The sequence below is a fragment of the Diprion similis genome, chromosome 13 (genome assembly GCF_021155765.1).
Source record: "Diprion similis isolate iyDipSimi1 chromosome 13, iyDipSimi1.1, whole genome shotgun sequence".
Taxonomy (NCBI): Eukaryota; Metazoa; Arthropoda; class Insecta; order Hymenoptera; family Diprionidae; genus Diprion; species Diprion similis.
Window position 1 is genome coordinate 876829 of NC_060117.1, and position 26881 is coordinate 903709.

General features: G+C 41.4%; 5 protein-coding genes across 8 annotated transcripts; 2 read left to right on the forward strand and 3 right to left on the reverse strand.

Moving 5' to 3' along the window:
• The first annotated feature begins 120 nt into the window (after window positions 1–120).
• Window positions 121–2296, forward strand: LOC124414069. The gene is made up of 2 exons (XM_046894956.1): window positions 121–720; window positions 846–2296. Exons 1-2 carry the CDS (start codon window positions 577–579, stop codon window positions 1047–1049), a joined length of 348 nt encoding a protein of 115 aa, XP_046750912.1. The 5' UTR covers window positions 121–576; the 3' UTR covers window positions 1050–2296.
• On the reverse strand, window positions 1254–14205 carry LOC124414064 (AT-rich interactive domain-containing protein 4B-like). 3 transcript variants are annotated; one of them, XM_046894944.1, is made up of 10 exons: window positions 13911–14205; window positions 13173–13609; window positions 12814–13059; window positions 11687–11891; window positions 9102–11596; window positions 7350–9019; window positions 6395–6991; window positions 6132–6272; window positions 5124–5275; window positions 1254–1304 (listed from the first exon to the last, which is right to left on the reverse strand). In XM_046894944.1, exons 1-9 carry the CDS (start codon window positions 13914–13916, stop codon window positions 5232–5234), a joined length of 5841 nt encoding a protein of 1946 aa, XP_046750900.1. In that variant the 5' UTR covers window positions 13917–14205; the 3' UTR covers window positions 1254–1304; window positions 5124–5231. The 3 variants fall into 3 exon arrangements, with proteins under 3 accessions (XP_046750900.1, XP_046750901.1, XP_046750902.1); XM_046894945.1 differs by lacking the exon at window positions 1254–1304 and having other exon boundaries at window positions 5231–5747; XM_046894946.1 differs by lacking the exons at window positions 1254–1304; window positions 11687–11891; window positions 12814–13059; window positions 13173–13609; window positions 13911–14205 and having other exon boundaries at window positions 5231–5275; window positions 9102–11297; window positions 11371–11548.
• A 476-nt stretch (window positions 14206–14681) lies between these two features.
• LOC124414067 (protein arginine N-methyltransferase 1) lies at window positions 14682–17432 on the forward strand. Of its 2 annotated transcripts, none has more exons than XM_046894953.1 (2): window positions 14682–14872; window positions 16088–17432. In XM_046894953.1, the coding sequence occupies exons 1-2, from the start codon at window positions 14807–14809 to the stop codon at window positions 17168–17170; spliced, it is 1149 nt and encodes a 382-aa protein (XP_046750909.1). In that variant the 5' UTR covers window positions 14682–14806; the 3' UTR covers window positions 17171–17432. The 2 variants fall into 2 exon arrangements, with proteins under 2 accessions (XP_046750909.1, XP_046750910.1); XM_046894954.1 differs by lacking the exon at window positions 14682–14872 and adding an exon at window positions 15260–15411.
• A 1095-nt stretch (window positions 17433–18527) lies between these two features.
• LOC124414065 (exocyst complex component 5) lies at window positions 18528–21634 on the reverse strand. Its single transcript, XM_046894947.1, has 6 exons — window positions 21501–21634; window positions 20767–21213; window positions 20122–20699; window positions 19544–20032; window positions 18851–19358; window positions 18528–18740 (listed from the first exon to the last, which is right to left on the reverse strand). The coding sequence occupies exons 1-6, from the start codon at window positions 21531–21533 to the stop codon at window positions 18642–18644; spliced, it is 2154 nt and encodes a 717-aa protein (XP_046750903.1). The 5' UTR covers window positions 21534–21634; the 3' UTR covers window positions 18528–18641.
• Window positions 21635–24309: 2675 nt separating this feature from the next.
• On the reverse strand, window positions 24310–26751 carry LOC124414068 (ras-related protein Rab-1A). The gene is made up of 4 exons (XM_046894955.1): window positions 26471–26751; window positions 25145–25541; window positions 24803–25037; window positions 24310–24453 (listed from the first exon to the last, which is right to left on the reverse strand). The coding sequence occupies exons 1-3, from the start codon at window positions 26491–26493 to the stop codon at window positions 24837–24839; spliced, it is 621 nt and encodes a 206-aa protein (XP_046750911.1). The 5' UTR covers window positions 26494–26751; the 3' UTR covers window positions 24310–24453; window positions 24803–24836.
• Window positions 26752–26881: the final 130 nt, after the last annotated feature.

Genomic DNA, 26881 nt, shown 5'->3' on the forward strand with positions numbered 1-26881 from the left:
TCTCCAATAGATTCTTGAGGCTATTCTGAAATCCTCGGCTCACCATTCTGGATATATTAAATTCGTAAAAAATTCATATACTACGAGGGGGTGGTTCGTTACAAATTTAACTTGTCCTAGCGAGAGAAAGAGGAAGAGAGAGAGAGAGAGAGAAAGAGAGAGAGAGAGAGAGAGAGTCGACAGCGCCTTCAGCAGGCTATCCGCGCAGTAAATTAGTTAGCAATAAACAAAAGTAGAGAATCTCTCGCGTCGCGGTGTTTCTAGGTAGAGACCACTGATCCCTACAAAGAGACAGGAGAGATCAAGGAGAGAAGGGAGAAAGTTGTGATAAATGATAGAATAAAAAAAAGAAAGAGAAATTATTTATCCCTTCCTGTAATCACGTGCGTGAGAATACACATGTGCACACATACAAAGTGTGCTTTCATTCCGCTCATAACCAAACATTCTTACGCGAGGCTGCCTGCCGCTGTCACCGAAAAGTGTTACACGCTTTTATTGTGTCACCCGTGACTCTGTGGCGCATAACTAGAAACACGCGACTGTCACCCACCAATTCAGATTACTGGCTCAAGGATGGGCAGCACGGATAAGGCAGTGATAACCGGCTTCATATGCAGGCTGTGCAGTAAAATGAACCGATTTGTAATACACATTTACGGGGAGGAAGGAGAGCGCATGAAACTGGCCGAAAAAATCAACGCCTATTTACCCATAACGGTAATTAATTCAGAAAAAAATCTAATCCCCTGTAATTCAGACGTCGAATCGTTGAAAGAGTTTTTCTCAAAGTTTTCGTTCATTCGATGTAAATTTTTAACATGTCTTACATTATTTCGATACAGGTCAACATGAACGATCCTTTGCCAAAGACGGCTTGTCTACACTGCATTCAGCGGCTAGAAGCGCACCACGAACTGATGGAACAATTTATGTTTGCCAGGCGAAGACTGGCCGCTGAGAACAAGGCAAATTCGGTCGCCTCTTCGTCCTCACCGGCATCAGTGGTAGACGCCGCTATGCCTGCGCCAAGCTTACCGCCCTGTTGACGTAGCCGCTCGACACTAATTACTCGTTAAAATAACTCTACTGACCTTTCGCTCAACGACATTGTAAATCGATCCCCCACTTCCGCGATTGTCCCTGTATTTTACGTTTTATTTTTTTCCCGATATCTTGGAACATGACATTCGTCACCGTAATTATGTGCGATAACGCCGAAGATGAAAGACGGGAGGAGCAAGATCATTTTGCCACATTATTAAATCTCTATTCTTCCGACTGCTAGCTTTTCATATCTAGATCCGGTAACAAATGGATGAATAGATAAATGTATAGATAGATAGGCAGATAAAATGTTATTGCAGAAATGTAACAGAGTGTATTGTAATACACGAGTTGCGGTTTGTCTTTTTCTTCTTTTCTAATATTTTCTTTCTCTGTTTATAACAGATCTATAATATGTATATCTCCAAAATCGTTGGGAGATATTTATAAGGTACAGGTTGCTTCTGTGTTCAGAAAGTAGAAGTTATCCCCCAATTTTGATCAATTTGAATTATTTCGTTATCTATTCGATTGAAAAAAAAAAAAAACACAAAAATGCCATAAAACAAGATCAAAATAATTATCATTAATAGATGAATGAACAGCTCTTCATTCTTTTCTCTGTGATTTTATCAGATGGGTTTTCATCTATGTTCATGTTTAGTTTTTGGCAGTGATAAACGGTTTGTTCTATAATTCAGTCATTGTGGCTAGTGTGTCGATGAGGTTTTTCTCATAATACTCCCATCCTTTGTCTTTGTACTTTTTTTTTTCTTCTTCGTCTAGTTTTAACTTTTTTGTGTGCGAATGAACAGTAAGCCAATTTTTCTTATCTTACTTTCTTCATATTTTCACATCTTATTGCTTTGCTCTTTTCAGATTCATTGAAATTATCGCAAACAAACAAAAACCTAAATGTTACGTCTACACGCAGTGCAAATTTCGCTTTACACGAGTGGGAAAATTAACTTTCGAGTCCCCATTATCAAAAGTGCGATATCAATAGAGTTTTGTATTTGTACATAGTTTGAAAAAAAAAGGAACAAAAAAACTATTCAACAAGCATGCCCAAACATAGATTTTCAAATTCCACTGACGCGTATTTTTTCGTCGGATACTTAGATGCGAGTGAAAATTGTTTGCCAAGTACGTTTCACAATTTGGCTATAATCATCAAGTCACACAATACTAATTTTCTTCGATAAAAAACTAATCGAGGGAGACAAGCTTGAAGATGAAATAACATTGGGGGGAAAAAAAATATATATATCTGCAAGTTTTCTGACTTGAATGCTTAAGATGCAATACGAAGGGAATATTCTGGTGTACAACTTGTTTTTTTGTATCGAACAAGTGGATATGCCAATTGTAAATTTACCAGTATAATAATTTCATATAATGAATAGATATTTAACTTAAATTAGTACCCGTAATCGTATAGGTGCCGTATATAGTTATGTATGTATAATGATATTATAGTGGCGTACACTACGAGTATATTTGTAAAATTATAATTATCATATTATGTGTTCACGTGAATTGTATCTTTTTCTTTCCCGTCTCTTACTTTTCTATGTTGTATTTAGGCATGTGAATGTTACGCGCACGCCGTATACACAACACGTCCAATCATGTATGGTAAAACAAACTGTAATATTGTTATTCAAATTAATATAGCAATGTAATAAATAAATATCTGTATAAACGTTTTGAGAAACATAATGGTGACTTTTCCCCTCTCTGTCAAAAATTTTCGTTGTAAATAATAATATTACCCATCACGTGCTTAAAAAAAAAAGGGAATAAAACAAAACCCATCGGATGATTGAATGCTGTTACTGCTATTATGATTATGTTGTACTATAGTAAGATTTATTCATTATTAATAATACTACTAATAATAATAATAACGCCCCTCATTTAAAAGGCAATAAAATCATATACAATATATGTACGTATTTATTAGAATACTATCGATTTATGACAATTATTATCCAGCGGTTTTTGTAAACAAGAATCGCTTGTTATTCATACTCCTGTGTAATGTGTGTACGCCGTGTAGTCAGTTCTAGTCTCCTCTCTCTCTTTCTGTATCTACACAAAATTATCTGATCTGTGTTTTGTGATCGGAGCGGCCATTTACTTGAAAAATCATAACAGAATTATATTTTGTTTCGAAGTCTGCGGTGAGAAGTGCCCTGGAATTGTATTCATGTCGTTCGAAGAAGTCCTCTTGCTACTGAGATGTGATATATGCGTACATTTTTTTATCATTTACTTTTAAATGCAAAAAGTGAAACCGCGAGCTTTGGTTGCATCTGCGTGTTTGGTCAATTCATTTTAGTAAATCTTAGATAAACGTCGTACCTAGTGATAAATTTAAATACACGCTACAACTACTATCATCGTTATCGTCATTATTTACAATTTTATTTTATTTTTTTATTTTTATAAATTTTATGACTCATCGGCATTTCGGGAAGAAACTGTCTCACCCTGTAGTTATTTCTATCATCTCTCTCGTTTCTTTTCTTTCACTCTATCCCTCAAACTTCGTCAAACTTTCTTATTCTTCAGCTCGTTATAAAAAATATACCTACTATGTATAATAACACGTATATCTATATAAAATTTCAATTCTTTTGCGAATGTGCGATAGGCAAATATCGCTTTTGAAAATGGTATTGTTCTTCATCTGTGTGCGTGTTTCCAGCTTTTGATTCTTACTGTAAGCTTTCAATCGCCATTTCGTTTTCTCCGTTACATTGGGAGAAAACAAAAAATGAAACGGAATCAAAACAAAAATACATATTGAAACCGATAGTACGGGACTTTTCAGCAATAGTACGACTCTGACAATGATATCTAAACTTTAAGAGAATCTGGTAATCAATATTGTGTTGCTAGTGTTATATTACGAAGTATGAAAAACGTGGCAAGGGATATTGGTTTCAGCCACATTGTCTAATACATTAGTATTCCTATTATTAAAATATGTATAGTATAAAACTATCGAAACTCATACTGTTTATATTGCAGCAACAATTGATTCCATTTCTATTCTCGTCGTAAGGATAATTAAAGATTTAAGGAAAGCGAGATATTTCCCTCCACTGTTAAATGCATGCACATAAAGCAGAAATGTGCAAGGACACGTGTGTAGATACACGCAATTAACGAAGGTTTTTTCTTCTTCTTTGCAAATAATGATAACAGTTACCTCAGTAACGCGTAATAGTAATTATTTCACTGGAAAACGGTATCTTTCAATGCGTTTCGTCGTTCTTCCGGGTTTTTTTTTTTTCATTTTGAATGCTGCAAACCTAAGATATAAAACGCGCGAGACAAAATCGAACGATTTGGTCGTATTGAAATTTTTTCCGTCCATCCATATTGAGTATGCGTAATAATTCTACTATGATAATTTCAGCTAAGGAGATTTTGTTGTTCCCAATTTTGAAGTTTGGATTTTTTTGTTGTTTTGTTTTGTTTTTCGTTTATCTATGAAAAAAGACTGATATTACTTAACGTAGTTGCCGATTGAATAATTTTTTGTACTCTATTTACACGTGCGTGTACAATATAAACATGTAATACATACACCATATATATATATACACATATATATGGTGTCCCAGAAATAAGTACACACAATGATAAAAGGGGTTAAACTGCCAAAAATAACGTGAATGAAACGGTTGAAAAATTTTTTTTTTCAAATAGAACAAAAAAAAACAGCAACAATTTAGACGACACGTACGCAATTATTCATCGAAGCACTATATCTGAAAACTAATTTTAGAATAAAATCTAGATCTTAAATGCTATATCTACAACTTTGATTAAACGTTGAAATTTTAAAATACCTATACCAATGATAGATAGACAGATAATTGTATATAATACGATAGAGATAAAAATTGTCATGATCTTTTTGCCACAATTGCAGGTGCCCAAATCACAAACATGATGCTCTTCCTTCTTCTTCTGCTTCCCTCCTTCTTTTCCAGCTTCTCCTTTTTTTTCCTCCCAACGCATATCCTATTTTAATATAATGATCGTTGACTACAACTCACACTGAATGTTTCATATTTGCACTCGCGTCAGGCGGCTAAAGTATTTAGTTTTCTTTAAAATTCTGCTCGTTTGCTTTCTTTTTTGTCTCTCTCGTGTTTGTTTTCTCATCACGAGCAAGCTTGTTGCATCTCTGCTTTGGCTGCCTTCAATGCTGAAATAATCATCAATTAGAGGTTTCGAAATTGAATCATTATACCAAATGTATGTTTTTATTTTACGTGGCCATCCCTATCCTTGTGCAAAGTTCTAGTAATATGTATCTAAAACCCGATCTGATATTTCATTCTTGCTTCACAATGGAGGAAATGGAGTTCTACGATTATACGAATGGTTGGGGGCGAAAAAATAGAAAGTCCAAGTTTCATCTCTGGACTTTTTTTTGTCATGCAGAAACGTGGCTTTATTGACATTGCCTTAAAATTACACACAAAGAATTACAGTTCTCATTTGTGGTGCGCAACCTGAATCATAAACAATGCAAGAAATCATTGAATGATTTGACTTATGGCTTTTATCACAGCGATGGTTTTGGTTAAAAATGAAAAATCTGATTTATCGAATCTCCCCCACCGTATGTAACCCACTCGCTCAATAATTCCAACACTCTCATTCCGAGGGTGAATCTGTAATACCAAAGGTAAAAATATCTAAACAAGACGAATTATCTATTGTTTAAAGAACCAAAACAATTACGCACGCAATAGAACATAAACTAAGCGCTATATTATCAACAGATAATATTTACGAAGCTTTCATCACAGAGCCGAGTTAAGTTAAGCGAATTACAAACGAGTTAGTCAATTTGCTTGTCAAACGATAGAAGACAGACCATAAATCAGATATTCGGAGAATAAACGGCACGAGAGATATTTGGCACATAAACGTATTAGAGAAGCAGGAATATCGGATCGAGTTATTTACATGAGAAAAGTGCTGGGATCTGCACTCAAAATAAAACATTTGAAAAAAATGAACTTTCAAGTATTCAGCGAACCATTTCGACTTACCTTCACGTTCTCTCCGTCTCAACTTTTTTCTCCTTCTCTCTATACCGGCAAGTTCTACCTTTACCGCGTTATAAGTCTTTCGTAGTTCTGCAAGCTTTTGTTGCAGCACGGCGATACGTTGGCTGCCATCCAGCTCGGGATCTGTAAAGAAAAATCGTTTTCACAGTTGATTATTTTTGTTCAAAAACATTGACGCATGAAGACTGTGCTCAACTTTAGTTCAAGAATCTTTAATTTCAGTCCTTAACATGACGTCAACTCACCTAGCTCGACGTAAAAGTTATACTTCAAAGGTCTGGGTGACCTAGTTGAGTAGGTAACGAGATCCGTAACAGTTGTTGCGATATTGGGATGATTGGTGACGTTTGAATTACCAGCACATATCATATTGGAGCTTTCGCTGGTGTCGTCGCTATCGCTTCCTGCGCCCGAATGCCGCATGGAATGCCTTGACGAGTGTCTAGTACCTGACGATTTTTTTCCAATGTTGCTGCCGCATTCGGAATGTTTTCTGCTACGTTTTCGCTTCTTGGGTGATTGGGCCTCTTCGGCAGCCCTCTTAGCTGCTGTCTTGGCCTCTCTTTCCTGGCCACCGCCACCTTCGGAAGCGTTATTCATGCAGGTATCGTCCTCGCTGAAGCCTCCGCCGATACATTTGCCAGCTGCGTCGTTGTCAGCCTCTGAGCTATCCCTGTTCGACTTGGTGTTGTCCTCCGACAGTGGTGACGATCCTCCAGTGCCCTCACCTCTCGGCGAACCCGATATGTTTGAAATAGTCGAATCTGGGGTCGTTGGTGGCGTGTTGTCCATTACTGGAGCAGCCTCGTTGCTCTCCCGCCGTTGGACTGCCACAGGAGCCGCTAATTATACAAACAAAAACAGTCAATGGAGAAATAGAAAATTTGAAATTTCCCAAGATTTCGGTAGAATATCACAGACATTGAAATGTCTCAAGAGATTTCTAGGTTTCTCAAGTTTTAAATATAGCCATAGGTAGTAGTCAAAGTGGGCAAAACTTTTTTCAAATAGAACAATGCCGTGCAATATTTTTGCTTATAATTTTGTAAAAGTACCAACTCTCCTTAAGATTTGACAATGTTTATGCCAATAGGATTCACTACCTTATTTGGAGCAATGTTAACTGAACTCTGACTGCTAGCTTCAGCTTTGTGTCGTTAGACATCCTGAAATAACGAATTGAAGGAAAGTTTCACAAACCAGGCGCTTGTGGCTGAGGAAGAGGTTGCGGAAGAGGTTGAGCTCTAGGTCCAATAACAAGGACCTGCTGGACTGGCAGCGAGACGGGTACTGAGATGTCGGAACTCTTGGACACAGCGACGCTGATCGTAGAAACAGTGCCAACGCCGGCAGATGTCTGGCCAGAAGTAGGAGCGCTGGCGAACGGCATTTCCAACAACACTATGTTGCTTTCGGAGACTTTGACCTGGGAGGGAAGTTGATTGGGTGCAGAAGAGTTGGCCTGATCGATGTTGTCGATGACGGGAGCCGGGGAGCCTGGAATCTCCTCTTCGCAGAGAAGAGAGCTGATGTTTTCAGCCTCTTCGTCGGTTTTGGGTAGCGGTATAACAATGAGAGGTTTACACTCCAGGACAGCGGGGTCCTCGATGGGCGGCTGGATCTGGGCGTTCCTTCCCTCTTGAATGTCTTGGAGTTTCTCAAGCTCAGCTCGAAGCTTGATGTCGAAATTCGAGGTGGCGTTTTTCTCCTCTGGCGGTTCTTCGTTGTCTATGACCAGACGTTGCTCCGAGTCGCTGCTGTCTGTCGAGTCGATGAATTCCTGGCTTATGACACGTTTCCGCTTGTCCTTCTCCTTGTCCTTCTGATCGCGGTCTCTGCGCTCTTCCTCTTTCCTAGACGACGTTGAAGCCTCGTCCTCTTTCCTCTTCTGTTCCTCCTCTAGCTTATCTTGAGCGAGTTTCTTCTGTTCGGCCGAAGCAGCGGCGGCTTTGGCTTCCACCGCCCGTTTAAGTTCAGCCTCCTTCTTCATCTTCAACTGCTGAAGTTCTTCTTGTTTTTGCTTGATCGCGACCCTCATAGCCTCCTCTCCACTCTTCTCTTCTTTCCCATCTTCGCTTCGCTTGCCAATACTGTTATCGATTTCCGAGATTTTCGCCGATCCCTGATCATCCTTCCCTTTTCTTACGATAACAGACGTCTCCGACTTCTTCGACGACTCCTTCGCTGCCTTCCTCTGCTCCTCCTCCTCCCGTCTCGCATCCTTGGTCTTATTTTTGAACGCCATTGCTGCTGCTGATAGTTTTTCCTCTATCGTCGACGTCGCCGGGAGCCTGGTGCTGATCGGAGCTGGTACTACGAGGGCAGGGGACAGCGCGGGAGAAATTTCAGGGGGTTTTACGTCAAGCGTTTTCAGTTCGACAGGAACAGTGGCGACGGTAGTCACGATAGCTGCCGGTGAAATTTTAATAGCGGGTTGTTTGATCTCCGCGTTTGTTGTCGGCGCCGATTTACTGCCACCGGGTAGCGGTACCTCCTTGGACGCCTTTTCTTGGTCCTTGACCTCCTCCTTGCTGAACTCCATGGTATCGGGAATGTCATTGGACGGAAAAATCTCCTGCTGATAAGTGAAGAGGTTCTCTTGCTCGGCCTCGGACACCTCAGCCTCCGATATGATTAGCCTGTCCTCCGGGTCGTCGGCTGGTCCGTCCTCGTCACCGGGCAGGTCGCTGAAGAGGAGGTCGAGCGTCGTAGCCACTTTTCCAGCCTCCTCCGCTACTGGGACAGGCTTCAAGGGGCTGAACGAAGGGGATTCGCAAAGCTTGTCGAATGCCTCTTCGCAGGCGAGCTGAGATCTGGCCTTCCCGGATGGAGGAAGAACATCCGCGTCTTCTACCCTCTTGATCAAAGATCTAAAAAGTCAAAATGTGTCATAAGACGAGGATAATAGACTCAAATCAATAGATTATAGGTGATATAAATGCAGTGACAAACCTTCGGACTCTCTTTTTTGGATCGCCATCAACCTCAGCTTTGATTTCCTTGGGCACTGGAGGAAGTACCTTCTGTTTTTTCTTCGGGCTCTTCGGCTCCTCGTCGAAAACGCGTTTCTTAACCTTGTCCTTCTCACCACCTGAGTCCCGTTTGTTTCTCACCTCAAATTCGAAGGGTTCAGGTTCTTTGAACTCGTAAATATCCTCCGTACTTTCGGGGGTCTTTGTTTCAACAACGGCTTCAAGTTTGGGTGCCTCTAACTGTTTCTTCTCCGTCTTTGGTGATGCAGGCATTGGGGCAAGAGGCTTGTCCTCGTTTTCCTTCTCTTCAAGGTTCGCCTCCTCTGGTTCCCTCTCAACCCTGATCATTTCGAGTTTGACAGCCTTTTCAAAACCCTTCAGCTCCGACCTGATTTGATTCAGATCAAAGTCCCGACCCTTGGGTTGATCCTCGTCACTCTCAGGCTCAGACTTCACCGACTGATTCTTTCCTGGCGTTTTCCTGAGTCTGCGCCCCCTTCTGAGCTCCTCAGGCGCGTCCTTCTCCTCCTCAGCTTCGCTGCAGTCCTCGGTTTTCACCTCGTCATCCCCTCGTCGCCTCGCGTTCCTCTTTCTCTCCTCCATTCCCCTGGATCTCGTCCTCGTTTGTTCCGGTTCCATCGTATCCGACTCGTAGGCATCACTGTCGCTCTCCGATGCCACTGATATGTCCGTGTGACCAGACATGCGTCTAGTACGTCTCCGAGGTTCGAGTCCCGAGGAGTCGTTGTTCCTGGTAACTCTGGTTTGCCTGCCTATGGCTGGGGTCGCAGGGCTCTTTGTCCTGGAGCTTGAACTTGCAACCGAAGATGGTGTTGTAGACCGAGGCGGTTGGCCGTCCTTCTCCTTCTCGTCCCGTTTCCCGACCTCTTTCATGATCGATGTAGTGGTTATTGCAGCGGTTCCAGACGTCGGTGCGACACTGTGTGCCCTTCTCCTGTTCTGCGCCGATGACTTGGCTAGTTTGCTGGATGCGGAGGAGCCTGCGGTACTTGGAGTCTGTGGCCTAGGAGTGGTCTTCCCACGCTTTACCCGACCCTGAGTCTGTGTAAAGTTTTGCGCGATCCTAGAGCCCTTTATCCACTCGTCGTATCGCGTATTCCAACCGGTGTAATGGACCAGGTAAACTGGCTCCGCACCCTCCTTCTCTATGTCGATTACTTTGGCCTCGTAAGTTACTTTAGACTCATGGTTAGGCCCGTAGTAAACCTTCAGACGATCTCCGAGATCAACCACCCCTTTGTACGATGGTGCGGGATCAGTAGGCATTTCCTCCATTGGCCTCGGCTTTTCCGGCTCACTTTCCTTGCGTTTTCTGCCACGTTTTTTCAATTCTTCTTCGGTAGGTCGGCGCTGCTTTGGGGGGATCTTCTTCTCGGTCTCCGCGGACGGTGTTCGAACGTCTCTGGGTTCAGCAGTCGACGGTTTACCCTTGGTCGTGTCATCCTTGGACTTTGATCTGGTCACGGTCGGCTGTTCTTCCTCTTTCACCTTGTCTTCCACCTTCTTCTCTGACTTTTTCAGATCCCCCTTCTTCTTATCCCCGGCTTTCTTCTTTTCCTCTTTCACCTTTGCCGGTGGCTTTGCCTTTGTCGCCAATGTGGCAACGATTTTCTGCGACTTTTCGCTAGACGACGATTCTTCCTCGCCGTCAATGTTCACGTCGCTGTCTTGTCCGCTCCCGCTCTCTTCGAATTCCTCCTTCTTCTTAATCTTCACGATCTCCTCCTCCTTTATCGGCTCCTTCTTCACCTCCTTCTTCACCTCCTTTTTCTCCTTCTTTTCCTCCTCCTCGATTCTCTTCTCCTTCTCCTTCTCCTTCTCCTTCTCCTTCTCCTTCTCCTTCTCCTTCTCCTTCTCCTTTTCCTTCTCTTTCTCCTTTTCCTTCTCTTTTTCCTTCTCTTTTTCTTTCTCCTTCTCCCTTTCCTTTTCCTTTTCCTTCTCTTTTTCTTTTTCTTTTTCCTTGTCCTTTTCTCTCTCCTTCTCCTTTTCTCTGTCCTTGTCCTTCTCCTTTTCTTCCTCCTCCTTCTCAACCTTAGTCGAAGGCATCTGTGGCGGGACAGGCGTGTTCCTGTCTCTGTCTCTAATCAGACTCCTACCAGGTCTCTGCTTCCTGGTGCTGCCCCTCGGGTGATTTACCATTGTGCAACCGAGCTTCCTATAAAAATCTTCAAAAGAATGAAGGAACTTTTTGTACTGCTGTTTCACGGCGTTCTGAGTTGACGACGTACTCTGAATGGGAAAACCAAGTCGACGAGTAATGGACTTCCATTGATTCTGATTTGTGACGCGATTGTAACCACCCAGTTTGTAAACGGCTCTAAATAATCTGTACAAATCTATGTCCTGTGTCCCTATCATAGGACAATTATTTATCGGAGTTCCTCGATCATCCATAAACTTGTAAAGCTGTGCGACAAAGTGATCCTTTTCCTCCCTTGGCTCATCATCCGAACTCTACAAATCAGAAAGAAGAGAGAATAAGAATCAATGCGCGAATTGATCAGCAGCGGCCAAGTTCAAACGTCATGGATTACAGACACTCACGTCGGAATCCAGTTCTGCGTCGCTATCGCTGTTCCCGCTAGAGTCTGCATTGCCGAATAGAGAATCCCTGTCCCAGTGAGGTGGAAGTTCATTTTTGTCGAGAAATAATAATGCCTTTTCAACGGCAATTTTGAGCGCATTATTCTCGACCTTGTTAACCAATTCTTTGGTGAACTCTGTTGCTTCCTTCTTTGGAACGGTGTAGCTGAAAACATGACGAGTAATATTGCATATTTTTGCCGTATAGAAAGTGAAAGAACTTGCTCGAGAGTTGAATATCAAAGAATGGCTGGACCAAAATGCGTTATCATAAATATAAAAAAGAACAGTAAACATTACAGTTGTTAATCACAGAGATTGTATATCAAGGGATTTCAATCTATATGTTGGCAATGAGAAAATATAAAATGTAAACTTAAATGAAAACTGCCATATAAATTATCTTATTGGCAAAAACAAATATATTGTCTGACAACCAATATGCCATAATGTATGGCCTTATTGATGGAATTATAGCTGCAAATAAAAAAAAAAGCTTCTAAATAAAATTACTCTGCAAGCACTGAACAGTATACATAGTAAGATTATAAAAATACTGAAAATGGCAGATAGCAACAAAGCTGTACCATATAATTTACAAGATAAATTTCTATTAAAAGGGCTTGCTATGCATTATCCAAATCTTATTGTGCCATTTACCATTAGCACAGCCGCCACTACAAATGATAGTATTACATTACCAAAAACGTATATGAATAAAGGTAAAATGAGTTATTTATACTCAACTACATACCTATTATTTCAATAAAATACCAAGGGAATATAAAATGAGAAAAAATAACAACTACAAATGTAAATGACAAAAATATATTAGAAATATGATAAAAGTCTGTGTATGATTGAAGGTTTACAAAAATATGGAAAGAGATTAACTGACCAAATAATAATCGTTTTAGTTCTCAAATCTATTGTACTTCACAAGTATTCTTAATACTGTCAAATTGAACAGACTGCGTGGAAATGATAAATAATATCTATGTGACATAAAGCAATTATTATATAGATTGTATATACTTGATTAGTTGTTGTGTTTTTTGATGACTTTAAATTCAAATTCAAATACTCACTATCTGGCATCCTTGAACGACCGAACTAGATAATCGTCCCGGACACGTATCCTAACTGTATCCTGGGCAGTCGGAGCGACTACCAGCCCCGGGAACCAGTTGTCCTTTTTCTTCTTGTCTCCGAGCTCTACACATACAACTCTACCGATCTCTGGTTCCGTTTCGACCTGTTCTTTGCCCACACCTCCGGAACCCGATTCTCTGACACCTCGCGGTGGGCTTTCCTCATCGTCGCTGCTCTCATCCCTGGAGAACGGTCAACGTTTCATAATGGAAAACGAAGATAGTCGCAGCTTCTGTCATTTTCCTCAACTAACACGCCTTTCGGAGCTTGAGTTATAACTAGATTCGATACTTACTGAGCTTGCCTGGATCTCCGCCCCCTCCTACCGCCGATAACAGGATTACCAAAGTGTTCGGGATGAGTGAGAGGTAGCTGATCCAAAGTTTCGCTCTCTGCAAAGTGTCTGCCACTTTTCAGGCACAAAGCAGTTCGTCTAAGGGTGGTTATGTCTCCGTCGTCAAATACGACAGTGTACTGACTGCAGTCTTGTATTTTGGTGACCGTTGCGTCGACGAATTCCTTTCTGTCATTGTGCTTAGCTTCGACCAACGCCCCTACCCTGAGCGTTCCCTTTATCTGATCATCGGTGACTGTTGCTGTTCCCAGGCCCTGCTTATACGTCACGCGGCATTTGACGGACCGCACGACCTTCCTGATTTTAGCCTCGCAAAACGCACCCTTGTACTTAGCACTTACCTCCGTACCAACCGACAGATACGGCGGATCGTCTCCCTGAAAATCAGACGGTTAAAGGTACGTTGTTTTTAAAAATTTTTATTTATTTTTATTCTGCGATGGGATCCATCAGCTGGCAAAGATGGGATGAGAATATGTGATATAGACGATTGATTGAATGGCGGAAACGAAAAAGAGACGATTTTCAGGAAGTAAAAACATACGCAATACAGGGAGGGTGGGAATCAGTTAGGAAAAAAAACTGCGAAATGAAGAGAAGCGATTCTGAGATGAGGCAAAAACCAGAATGGCAATTGAGATACAACGCAGATACGAATTCGAGCTGGTGGATTCTTACCAGCATTTTCTAACGTTCGACGATCTTCATAGGCAGTTTCGGTAGGTGGCCGTACTCGCAGCGAGACATGAAAACGGTCGTCAGTTCCGAATATCCTCGGAAATAGTAGAGAGAAATGATCACACCGAGAACTAGAACGGCCTTTGTTGACCTCCTTCGAGTTCCTTATGAGAGGACAAGAATATCGTTGCGTTAGCTTATTCACTGGTTCAGCGACACCGCGGACAAACACCACAAACTGCCACAAACTGCTGCTGCTGTTCCCTGCCCATTTCCCACTCCCCTCACTTTCACCGAGATCTGCTGCCAACCACTTTGCTGTAACGATCAGGGCCGTCAATCCATGACGAAAAAAATACCCGCTACCTGCAGTTCCCGGAAATTTACCAATTTTCGTTTGGCGAATTATCGCGTAATATATGTAATTGATGACGATTTCCGCCGCATTTCTGCACTTTATGTTACCCGCAAGCGCAGTGTAGGTATTTTAAGCTCGGCGAGGCCTCGGTTTGTGAACGATCGCGATGAATACGCGCCAAGCGTGTTAAACCTTGCGACGAGAGACATTTTTCTGAACTTGAGTCGTTGGCGACCCTGTATGGCGGCCCGCATTTCGCGGGGGGTCGCAAACAACGTCAAAATACGTATTCAAGACGACTCGACGATGAATAAATCGGCGCTATACGATGGACCAATTGGTGTTTAATGTTTTTTTTACCCATTTCCAGTGAGGGTCAAGCCAGGCGCAAAGCGGGAGACGATCAAAAGAGGCTAAATTCTCGCGCGCAATTGTGCGGCGCAATCGATGCATCGACTGCTTCGTCTGCTGCGACGTTGTTAAAATGTGAAACTACGGGGTCCACGATTCCGTGTGAACAGCCATAGCGAAATAAAAAATGGCGGCGAACAGCGAAGTGCCGGTGGACATCAGCGAGAGTAGCGTACTTGTCAGCGATCACACGGTGAGTTTGTAGTCTCATTAAGTAAAATCGAGCCGGACGATAACCGCGACGTTGTGCCGAGTCTACGGATGTCGGAACAAAGAAAATTCGCCGATATCGTGTTTCCGATAGTGTGCTTTTTGTATAAGAATATTCTGTTCGTCGTCGTAGTTTCGCCGGACGGTAAAGCAGACTCAAACTATCCGCCGCCGAGTCGACCGATTTCGCTGCGCCGGCTAAAATACAAGAAACGTGGATATGCCTGGCGCTCTTTTCGATATTACAGATTTCCAATCACGCCCCGAAATCCGCACATCATAATGGCCGCGATTTTCACACCTGACAATGCGGTGAATTAGACGCCATTTATTTTGGCGCGTGCACGTGGACGACGAAGCCGTTTTCACGAGTCGAACGCCGCCGTCACGGACGCAGGCTTTCATTTTGTTTCAACGATCATCCGAGTTATACCGCGTCGCGTTGCAACCGAACTAAGAAGTTGGTCAATTAGACAGCCGATAAGACTTTCGTAGATTAGTTTACCGCACATGAACTCTATCGTAAGTAAAATCGACACGTGTCCAGGAATATCCAACTTTTACTCGATATCTCAAAACCGCCGCAATTCAAACTTGACTTGATACCAAACAGTCGCGGCCACCGGCTTCTTCGGCTTTCTAACCAAACAATCTTCGCCTCGTGTTTCTACAATTTACCATCAGACCAGAACTTGCACAGTTCGATGCTTAATGCTTTTGACTATTGGTGAATTATTTCTAAGATTGTCCGTTAACTAGTATTTTCCATTTTCAATTGTTTCTTCGACTATCTTCAGGATTATTTCAATGTGTTCTCAGACCAGTTACGTTTAATGTATCGGTATTCTTTCAATTCACATCTAAAATCATATACAGAGTGTACACATTTTTGTTTTGTTTTAAAAATGTATAATGCCTCTGACTTTTGTCATTTTTTTCTTTGTCTTGAGCAACGCAACAATATCTTCAACTCGAGAGACAATGTGCTTGATCTTATCTCCTCTAACTCATCAAATGCTTCTTGCATTTGAAGTCGAGAGATTTATTTGATTATGATTGATCAACTTCGTTACTATATCTGCTCCGCACTTGTTACTTTGCAATGGATTCTGCAGTGTACTTATTTTCATGTATAACAGCGTTTACACCCGTGTATCATAAATGAATAAATAAATAAATAAATATTTCTCATTCACAGACACTTAAGATGGAAACCATGGAAGTAGCTGAGCCGGCGGTGCCATCGGGAAAGGATGCAGCGACGCCAAACGACAAGGAGGCAGTGTCGGTAGATGACATGACCTCGCGAGACTACTACTTCGACTCGTACGCACACTTTGGCATTCACGAAGAGATGCTGAAGGATGAGATAAGGACGGTGACGTACAGAAACAGTATGTACCACAACAAGCACCTGTTCAAGGGTAAAACGGTGCTGGACATAGGCTGCGGCACAGGGATCCTGTCGATGTTCGCTGCCAAGGCAGGGGCGGCTCGTGTCATCGGAATCGAGTGCTCGAACATAGTCGAGTACGCGAAGAAGATCGTTGAGGCGAACCAGCTCTCGAATGTGATAACGATCCTGAAGGGGAAGGTGGAGGAGGTGACTCTGCCGGACGGCATTGAGAAGGTAGACATAATAATCTCCGAATGGATGGGCTACTGCTTGTTCTACGAATCGATGCTGGACACGGTCCTGTTCGCCAGAGATAAGTGGCTGTGCGAAGACGGAATGCTGTTTCCTGACAAGGCGACGCTTTTCATATGCGGTATCGAGGACCGTCAGTACAAAGACGAGAAGATAAACTGGTGGGACGACGTCTACGGCTTTGACATGAGTAGCATCAGGAAGGTGGCGATAAGCGAGCCGTTGGTCGACGTCGTCGACCCAAAACAGGTCGTGACGAACGCTTGCCTGATAAAGGAGGTCGACCTGTACACAGTTACCAAGGCGGACCTGGATTTCACATCGCCGTTCAATCTTCAGGTCAGGAGGAACGACTACGTCCAGGCTCTGGTCACATTCTTCAACATAGAATTCACCAAGTGCCACAAACGCATAGGATTCAGTACGGCGCCTGAGGCGCAGTACACGCACTGGAAACAGACTGTATTTTACTTTGACGATTACATGACTGTGAAAAAAGGGGAGGAGATATATGGAGTATTCTCAATGAAGCCCAACGCGAGAAATAATCGAGACCTCGACTTCAGCATCGAACTAGACTTCAAGGGGGAATTGTGCGAGGTGCATGAAACCAACACGTACCGCATGCGCTGATCCACAAATGGCGAATAAAGAGAAAATATGAAAATTGATCTAGCTACTTCCGCATTCTCTATTAGATATTAAGCCCAACAATCGGCCAATTCTCGTGGCTCACTCAGCCGTGCCACTCTGGTCCGATAACGACAAAAATTATGACCTGACCCGAGCCGCGGGTCAAAAGGAGAAGCTTGGATGTTCGCGATAATCCGTTGTGGAAAAATGGGATTCCATTTTTATTTAGGAAAAACTAGAAGAAATAAAAATTATAAAATTACTGTTCTTTATATTGATCCTTCTTGAAGAGGGAAAAAATTAACCAAACATCACTAAGATGAATTTTCCTGAAATAACATATTTGGCTCACAGGTTCTTACATCCAATATTCTTCTTTTTGAGGTTTTTCTTGCGTTTTCCTCACCTTTGTCAGATAAGTGGCATTGTCGATTAATGGCAAGGATGTTTCTACCACAGTAGCATCATTTTGCCATGCGTTTGTTTTTGTCAATAAATATTTTTTGTAGTGTCAATAAAATTATATATTTACTTGGAAGTGTAGGAATTAAAATGTAGACTTTTATAATTCGGGGTCTTTGAAACTCGTAAATTTTTTTAACATTCTTTTCGTTGTTCGACTTCAACGACCGATAGAAAATACTATACGCTCTGTATAGTATGCCCTAATTCAAATCTAAGCAACAATGAAACATTAGCCAATATTTCGATAACAATGATCTATTCACATCATCGAACGTGAAAATGAATGATTTTCCGACACAGCGACTAGGCTATCGATTATTGTCTATTATTGATTTCGATTCAAATAATAATTGTAACAACGGAGAATCTTCTTTGCCTGAGTTGATAATTCTAGTCAGATAAAATCGGTTTTCTACTAGGTTGCTAACTAAACCAGGCAATTGTCAAACTAGCAGGCTAACTTATTTCTAATCATACCGTCAGACCGCCAAGTTACAGTGCAGCTGTACATACTATACTATGTATAATTTTTATAAGGAATCATTACTGTTAGTCAGGTTGATGTGAAAACGGAACAAGAAAAAACTTCTCCACTCTTGTCTCATTTCTTTGAGTCCCGTAATATGCCAGGGTTCCATTGCAACGTGATTATTATAATTATGTATGTAACAATAAAATTAATACATTTGCTATGAATATCGCGAAATTTCGTCATTTCTTTGCCCTTTTGATTGTTTGTTTCAAGTGACTGAAGAAAGAATGAAGTAAATGATATTTCAAATCAAATTGTGTCCGAATGTACACCGAGCTTTAGTTATTTACAGTTTATTTCCTACAACTTTGCACTTGGAAAGTTTATATACTTGGTATATGCATATTTTTCTTCATATACATTTATATTAAATATTACGATTATTATTTACAGAATATTATCGTTATACCTCGATTGTTTTCGTGTTCCTCTTAAAACCGTGGTAGAGATGATCAGTCTGTTAAATTCCACCATCTAGGCAGCAAGGCCTTTCAAACAGTTTGCCAATTTCTGAGTCTTGTAGTCTGTCCTGAGCTGTATAAAATTTATCAGTATAGACCTGTCGAGCATGGCCTGCAAAAAAAAAAAAACGAGGATTCGTAGTTTTATAGAATATTACAAACGTCATAGATACTTTCTTAGAAGCAAGAAATCGCTACAGCATTTCGTAACTCAGAACTTACCAACTGATCCCCAGTGCAGACCTGCTTCAAATTCTCAGGCTTGACGAGGAGCAAATTGCAGAGAGCGTGCAGTGTGTCGAAGAGGTTCGTGACTAGACCGACTTTAAGACTTTTAGCGCACTCTCTGTAAGCATTCATGTCACAAATGGCGCACATCGCACCGGCGGAGTTGAACTGGAACTGCTGCAAGTGCTCGTAAATCACCCTGTGAAATCTGACTCCCAATTCTGTAAGAACATTTTCGACGTTCTTCTCGTCGAGCCTGTCTCTTATGTGAGTGATCATCGTTGAAACGTATTGAACCACGACCAAACAGGCAGGGGTGTTCAACGTGTCAACGTCAGACTCCGGCTTGAAGTCCGTCTTGCGCTGCTCATTCTGCAAGTAAATTTTCACCCAGCCAACTATCGCGTTTATACTTCTGTCCAAACCCGTGTCCAGTTTCAACTCCAGCTGCTCCAAGACAGCTTTCTTCTTGGCCAAGCAGTCCCCGTGCTTCGACGTTGATCTACGAGACATAAGAAGATTGGTGCAGGGTCATTGCTTGAAATAGATTAAACGTAAAATATTTCAACCGCTAATAAGGATTCCTTGTAAGTCAGAACCCAATGTCAATTTTTCTGTACTCCAGATTTCAAGGTTTTCAAAAAAAATCAACTACTGGTCTGTATTCGAAATGAAACACTTGCATACATGACTAGTGGCACGAGGCTGTCGTTGAATTGCTTTTCGAGTAGATGAATGATGGCGTTGCACCGTCTGACTACGTTGAAAAAGTGGATTTCAGGTTGAGATCCGCTCTCGGGTATGGGGACACTTTGGAGTCCCAATTCCAGAGCATAGTCCACGTGTTCGCTGGTCAGATACTGTAGCAAGATTTCTAGTATCTGCAGAGCGTTTACAGGTAGGTCGCTCGATTGTGAGAGGATCTCACACCGTTGAAAAGCCAGTTTGCTCTCCTGAAGCAGAGCGATGGCCAATTCCTCGGAGAGGAAGGTCTCCCCGCCGTAATCTTCAATCTGAGCTATATTGATGTTTGTTCTAGTGCCTAGTACAGCCTGTAAGTCTCTCCTTAGTTCCTGAAAGCCACCAGTTTGCAGCTGCTTTTTCTGATGATTCTTAGACTCGTAGTACTTGATCAGCAGGGACGCAGATTTCTCTCGCAGAGATTTAGTCTCGATACTGAAATCAAGGAAATACAATTCATTATTGGTCTACCGCCGATGGAGCACGAAAACGGGACACTGAGTGGACGGCAAAGCCTGCATTACCTTATATAGGAATCAAGATGTTTCTGAAAGATATTCCTGGTGAGTTTAGCGAGGTAAGCCTCGTCTGTTCCCATATCAAACCGCTTCAGGTCGTTGGATAGTTTAATCGTCTTTGAGTAGAGGTCGTAAAGATTCTTCAGATACTTGTCGGAGTCCGTGCGATCGGCGAGCTTCGCCACAACGTACTTTTGCAGCCTGAGGTGGTAAATGTTGAGGACAAATTTGGCCATGACTTGAGTCGGGTTGGCAAATACCTGCTGCATCAGCTTGTAGTTCTTAGTGCACATTGGAATAACATCTTGAAAGACATCCTTGCCGCCGAACGAACCCATTTGGCTGTGCTCGATGAACGCGTCGACGCACTGCGAATAGCCCTTGAAGTGGGACAGGATCGCGGCAAGCTCCTTCATCCGTGTAGCGTCTTCCCCGCTGTGAGCCCTAGCAAACTCCTCTATCAAGCTACGCTCAATCTCATCATACTTGGCGCTGATCTTCTTTTTGGCGCTGTCAAACTTGTCAGATGGAAGCTCTTGCGCGATCAAATGTAACTTTTGTATCACATCCGCAGCCTCGTCAAGCTGTGAAATCAGAAGAAAACGGTATGGAAAAGTTAAAAGATTCCGAAAAGTCTCATTTTCTACGTACCGACGATTTGTCTGTGAAAACTGGGTCCGTTAGAGGCCCGGGGCTCAGAAACTCGGCAAAGTGTCTCATCAGCTTCTGCGCTTCGACCGCACGAGCTCTCGGAGTGTTGACGCTCTCGAGCTGGTCACCCAGATGCAGCACCTTGGTGGCAACAAAGTTAATCCTCTCATCGAGCTGATGGAACAACTTCATGGCATATTTATTCTTCTCCTGGAGTTCGAGGATCTCCAGGGCATGCCTGGTTTCCTCCTCCTTGCACGCCGCCTCCAGCCTGTCACATTTTTTCTGTTGTCGCTCTTGTAGTACCCTCAAGTCCTTAATTGCCTGCAGAAACGTCTCGTGAACCAGGACCGGGTCAAAGGAACTTCTGTCTCCACCGTCTTTGAACGTGTCGTTAACGGTTCGCCAAGCCAGACGCTCTACAAATTCCTCGGGATCGAACGGCTCCTGAGGTGTGAAGTGGATAGAATGGAAAGTGTTTTATTTATTTATAGGCAACGGGTACAAACCCTTTCTTACGTGAGATTAAAAACAATAGATCGCATGGTCGTAAGTGTGAAGTATACACAGTTAGTGAAATTATTATTTTAAAATAAACAAATGCACAAATAAGTGGTAAAAATCTGCTCACGCACCTGAATGTTTTATTTTTTTCTAGGTTATGGTTAAAAATTTTGACACCCCTTCGGGAATTCGACAAGGAATTGAGTTTTCGCATCGGAAATGATACTTGCCTGCTCCAGCTCCTTCATGTATTGTTGCATCATCTTTTCCTAGTTTTTGTCGAAAGTGTCAACGATAATGTCGGCGTCATCAAACTGTCAAACGATTAGACGCCTTGCGTGGGGCGTGTTGACAGATTTCCAGAAACAAAAACCAGTTCTGCCAATCCTATGCTGTGACGCGCGATGAAGTTATTCAAATTTGTAAGTAAATGCCAGTAAATGTCAGGTGGTTAGACAAAACGGACAAAACGGACAAAAGAAACAAAACACTGTTTGAAGTGTAACAAATGACGATTTACCAAAGAAAGTTGATGAAGATTCACAATCCGATTGATACGTTTCGCAACAAAATAGTAAACGGATAAAATTAGAACGTGAAATAGAAAATTAAACGCATATATCACACGTTGTGCATAATTAATTATTTTTATTTATTAATTTTAAATGAAAAATTCAAAGGCGTCGATATTTCAGTTTCGTTTGGTTTTCTTGCACTTATTTTTCAATTTTTATTTAGATTTTTTTAATCATTTTTTTTACCATCGTTACCGTGTAATATTAACTACATAAGAATCATACATATATAGAATTATACATCGCTATCATCCCTAGGTGTGTGTGAATATTGTTGTTGTTGTTTTTCTTCGTTTTTCTTGCTTGTTTAGTTTCTTTATTTAATTTTAATCCTAAAATTAACAAACACGACAGAGCAGCGGTGCACGACACAATAGTAATAATAATAGTAATAACAGTAATGAATTAGTTGCGTGATTTAATAATGAGAAAAAAGAAAAAGCAGCTTACGAGGATATAATGAAACTACAATGTTTATCACGCACACACAAACGCGCCTATATTTATTTATTTATCTTTTCATAGCGCATATTTTTTGTTTTTACTTGATTTTATTTTCATTCTTCTTTTCTCTTCTTCTTTACCATTAAAATCAAACTGTGCTGATATTTCCTGATATTTATACTGTTACTACAGTCCATCTGTACCAATGCTTGCTTCCCTTTCTATCTCGCTCTCCCGCTTGCTTTTGTATAAAATGTAGTTTTACCTTATCTCTTTATTAGATAATTTAATTTAATTTAATTTTATTCTTTTCGTTTTCCAGCGTGTACAACTATTTTAATTTCTATTTATATGTCTATTATAATTTTATTCTATCGTTTTTGTATATAAAATACAAATACACCGTCTCGCATCGATCTTCCTCCGTACATACCTACAGCTGTTTTCGAAAACTGTTCTTACCATTGTCAGGCAATGTTGAATTGCATTATAGAGAAAAGAAAAGAGCACAAGGAACTGCAGAGGAATAATTAAGTAATTTTCATCCAACGCGCGCTTACCTAAAGCATGCGTGCGATATACTTCAATCAAAAGTGCACAAATTGCTGCAGCGTGAGTTTTCAATCTACAGGTATGTGTGTGTGTATGCGTATGTACTCCGATCGATCCAACTTGGATCATCATTTTTCAGCCCGTCTGTTTTTCCCGTTCTTGTGATCAAAAACTTATACTTATCGTACCTATATTGTATTCGAAAAAAATAATATTAACACCATTATAATGATCGAAGAATCCGGACGGGACAAAAAAGAAGAATAGAGGAAAATGGAAACGTTATTGAGAAAAAAAAAGGATAAAGAAAGTAGGTTCCGTTCTCTCTAGAAGGTAATAATCTCACCAAAAATTCGTAACTATGTGACACACCATACTATATTATACCGTATGTTGTTACGAAACGTATGAACTGTAAGCAAAATGTGTGTATGTAGATACATAAATTTCAATAACATTCATATATAAAGATAATAACGAAGATATTATAAAAGATAGCCCGAAACATTAAAAATAAGTTGCCTTTGTAACACTTTTCCATTTCGCCTTTGACTGTTTATTCTTCTTCTTCTTCTTCTTCTATGCTATACGTACACGTATAGTATGTAATCGTTAATTGCAACTAGCTATAATTTCAAGAGGATTGCGAGGATCGCGTGTCTTTCCCTCTTTTTTTCCGAATTATAATCGAAATTATTATCTTGATTTTGGCAATCCAAACCACCGCCGATAATGATGGCAATAATAATAATATTAATAATAATAGTTATAATGATAATTGTTGCATACAATATTATTAGACAATCATTCGAGTACAATAATAAAAAGAATTTTTTTTTCCGTATTACCTATGGAATAACAATTATTCGTAAAATTCGACGACGTAGCCTGCACGTTTAATATGTTTTTTTTTCTCCTTTCCTTTTTATTATCTACCGAAGACTGAAACACGTGGGGGAAAGTAGGATGACCGAAAATATCTATATGTGCAAAATAACGATTATTTCTGATGAATTAGGCTAGAAATTTTTTTTTTTTTTCAACAATAAAAAACAACCAACTTAAAGTTGTTATTATTATATATCCGCGCGCACGCAAGTACTCGCGTTAATAAAAATTGTTCCATTTCCTATTTATCCTAAACATTATTGATATTATTATTGTTGCTTTGTCTTCTCGATTTTTTCATTCTTCAACTGCAGTTAAAATCGATCGCAACGACGTAGATAACGTGATTGTGATGATTATTATTATTAATATTATTATTTGCCAAGTAAAATTAGTTTTGTTTAAAATAATAATAGATTATAAGGAAACTAGTAATTTTAATGACGATTTTTTTTTCATTTCCTTTTTTGTTTTCCTTTAGTCGCGTTCTTTTTTCTTTGTTTGTTTTGTCTTGTCAACTCCCTATTCCTGTAGAAGAGTTGGGATGGTCCGTGTGATGACGTTGATTAGCTTTTTGTTTTGTGTTTCTTGGGGGGAACTTGTCGTGGAACTCGCTATTATTGCGCAGTGGAGAGGGAGGAGATGGAAGATGGGAGGGTGGTTCTTGTTCTTCTTTTTATATATCGCCCACCGTCAAATAGGACTGCCAAATTGCAACGCCGTGCTGAAAACAAATGGGAACATGTTTATATTCGACTCGTTCAGCGTTGATTCGGTTCAAAACTATGAAAATTTGAAGCAAGTAACACGAGTGTAAAAAAGTACCGACAATATTTTTCAAATGAGATTTTAATTTTGAATTCTCATTTAGACTTCACGTATATGTTTTACATATACAATACCAAAGTTCGTTTTACCTTGAAATGTGAAGCAAAAAATTGTTGGAAACGGATAAATAATAAACAATGATTAGGGATTTTTCAAGGACGAGAGAAGACGTTGATAAAACTAACTTTGATCTGTGAATCATATTTTAAATTCTGCTTGCATAATGTTTGAAAAGTTTAACTCACAATAATTAGCAGTGAGAGAAAATGTTCAGATGTTTCAGCAGCACCCTGACTTTGACGTCTCGATCGGGCGGCCTTGATCGATCTTGACTTTGTTAGCCGGGTCGCTGGCCGCGCTCGACGGAGGACCGACTCTTGTCTTAATTTCAGCAGCCATCGTAATAAAAGCCTGTTCGACGTTCAACGCATTTTTCGCCGATGTTTCGAGGAACGGTATTTGGAGCTGTTCGGCATATTCCTAGTGTCAAAAAAAATTGAGTAAAACAACTACAATTGACGAACAAAGAAGAAGAGAAAATTCCAGGTGCATCAATTTTTCAGTTAGCTCATTTCGGATGAATTTACCTTAGCTGTTGTATAGTCGACCACCTTTTTGGTGTGCAAATCGCACTTGTTGCCTACAAGTAGTTTATTAACATTGTCGGAAGCATAGCGATCGATTTCCTCAAGCCACTGTTTGACGTTGTTGAAGGATTCCTGATCCGTGCAGTCGTAAACGACAATGATGCCGTGCGCCCCACGATAGTAGGAAGATGTTATAGTCCTGAACCTCTCCTGTCCCGCAGTGTCCCATATTTGCAATTTTATCGTTTTACCATCAAGATCGATTGTTCTTATTTTAAAGTCAACTCCGATAGTGCTAATGTAGCTCTCTGTGTACGTATCATCGGCAAAACGGAGCAGCAGGCAAGACTTTCCAACGCCAGAGTCGCCGATGAGCAAAAGTTTGAACAAGTAGTCACTGAAATAAGGAAAACGAGGTAATCAGTTAAGGAGATAGAATAGGGGAAAAAAATAAAATAATTGACGAGAATAGGAAGAAACGGCTCTTTGTCAGCAGAGAAAAAAAAAAAAAAAGAAAAGAAAGTAGAAAGAAAGAAATACGCATTATTTTTCGCAACATCATCGTCATCAATGACTAAATCAGTGACGAACGATCGACTAGCTCAAGCATCATCGACGTCAACAATGACACCCTGGGATCGCGATTGCGGGCGTGGGACGAGGACAAAGTCTGAAAGTGCGACACGAGTGCTAGATTCCCGTATTTCACGGTCGAAAAGCGACTGGCGAGTGAGAGAGAAAGAGAAAGAGAGGGAGGGAGAGAGAGAGAAAAAGAACGAGACAATGATCGGAGGGAGAAGGTGGGAGGGAGGGGCGAGATCTGTCAGTGCTCGACACGGTGACTCAGAATATTTCCTACGCTACTGGGACGGCGACGGACGAAACATAATAATCGCAAATGTACACAAAAGCGTAGTAAGAGGTTGAGCAACTGCGTAATTGGCATCGTATCGACGTTCTCGTGGTGATGAAGCGAGGATTTGGCGTTCTTTCTTCCCCCCGTGGTTGATTTCGATTTTCACAGCAGCGGATTAGGGCTGCGAAAAAACGAATAACGGCGCCGTTCGCGCGCGGCGAACAAGTCTAGCGGGATAGAAAATCTGGTAATGCTCTCGGCGTTGTTGGAGAAACGGAGAAAAAACTGGCACGTCATGCATTTCAATAGGGTACACATAGCGACGGACAGACAACAACGACGTGCGGACGACGACGACGGAACGGAACGGAACGGACGACTGACGATACGGCGATGCTCGTGCCGAGGTAAAATACTCATTCGCGCGATGACTGGATTCGCAGGATTAATTACGGGATTTGAATACTCACTATTCGGGGTTCATTGTGGACATGCTATTTTTCAAACTACAACCGTTATTTATTTTTCCACCACACTTTCGAGGTACTCGGAGAACCTTGCCGCTCGGTCAGGCTCGGGCTTTCGACTCGCACTAACGACTAAACTGCTCCTGATGCTGCTGATGACGATGATCCCTGATTGTTCCTCTGCGCGATACACAATATCCAAACCAGTCGAAACAATGGCGGTCACGGCACCTCCTCCCTAATGCGAACGAGCGAGATCTACCATTGACGTAATGCCAAAGTGGCAGAAGGTGCCTACCTTCACGTTCTCGATCGCCGTCGTTTCAATCGCTTCGCTACCGCCACGCCGGATGCGCGCGCGGTCCGTTCACCCCCTTCGACGTCTATGCTTGGCGAATCACCGAATCGTCGACT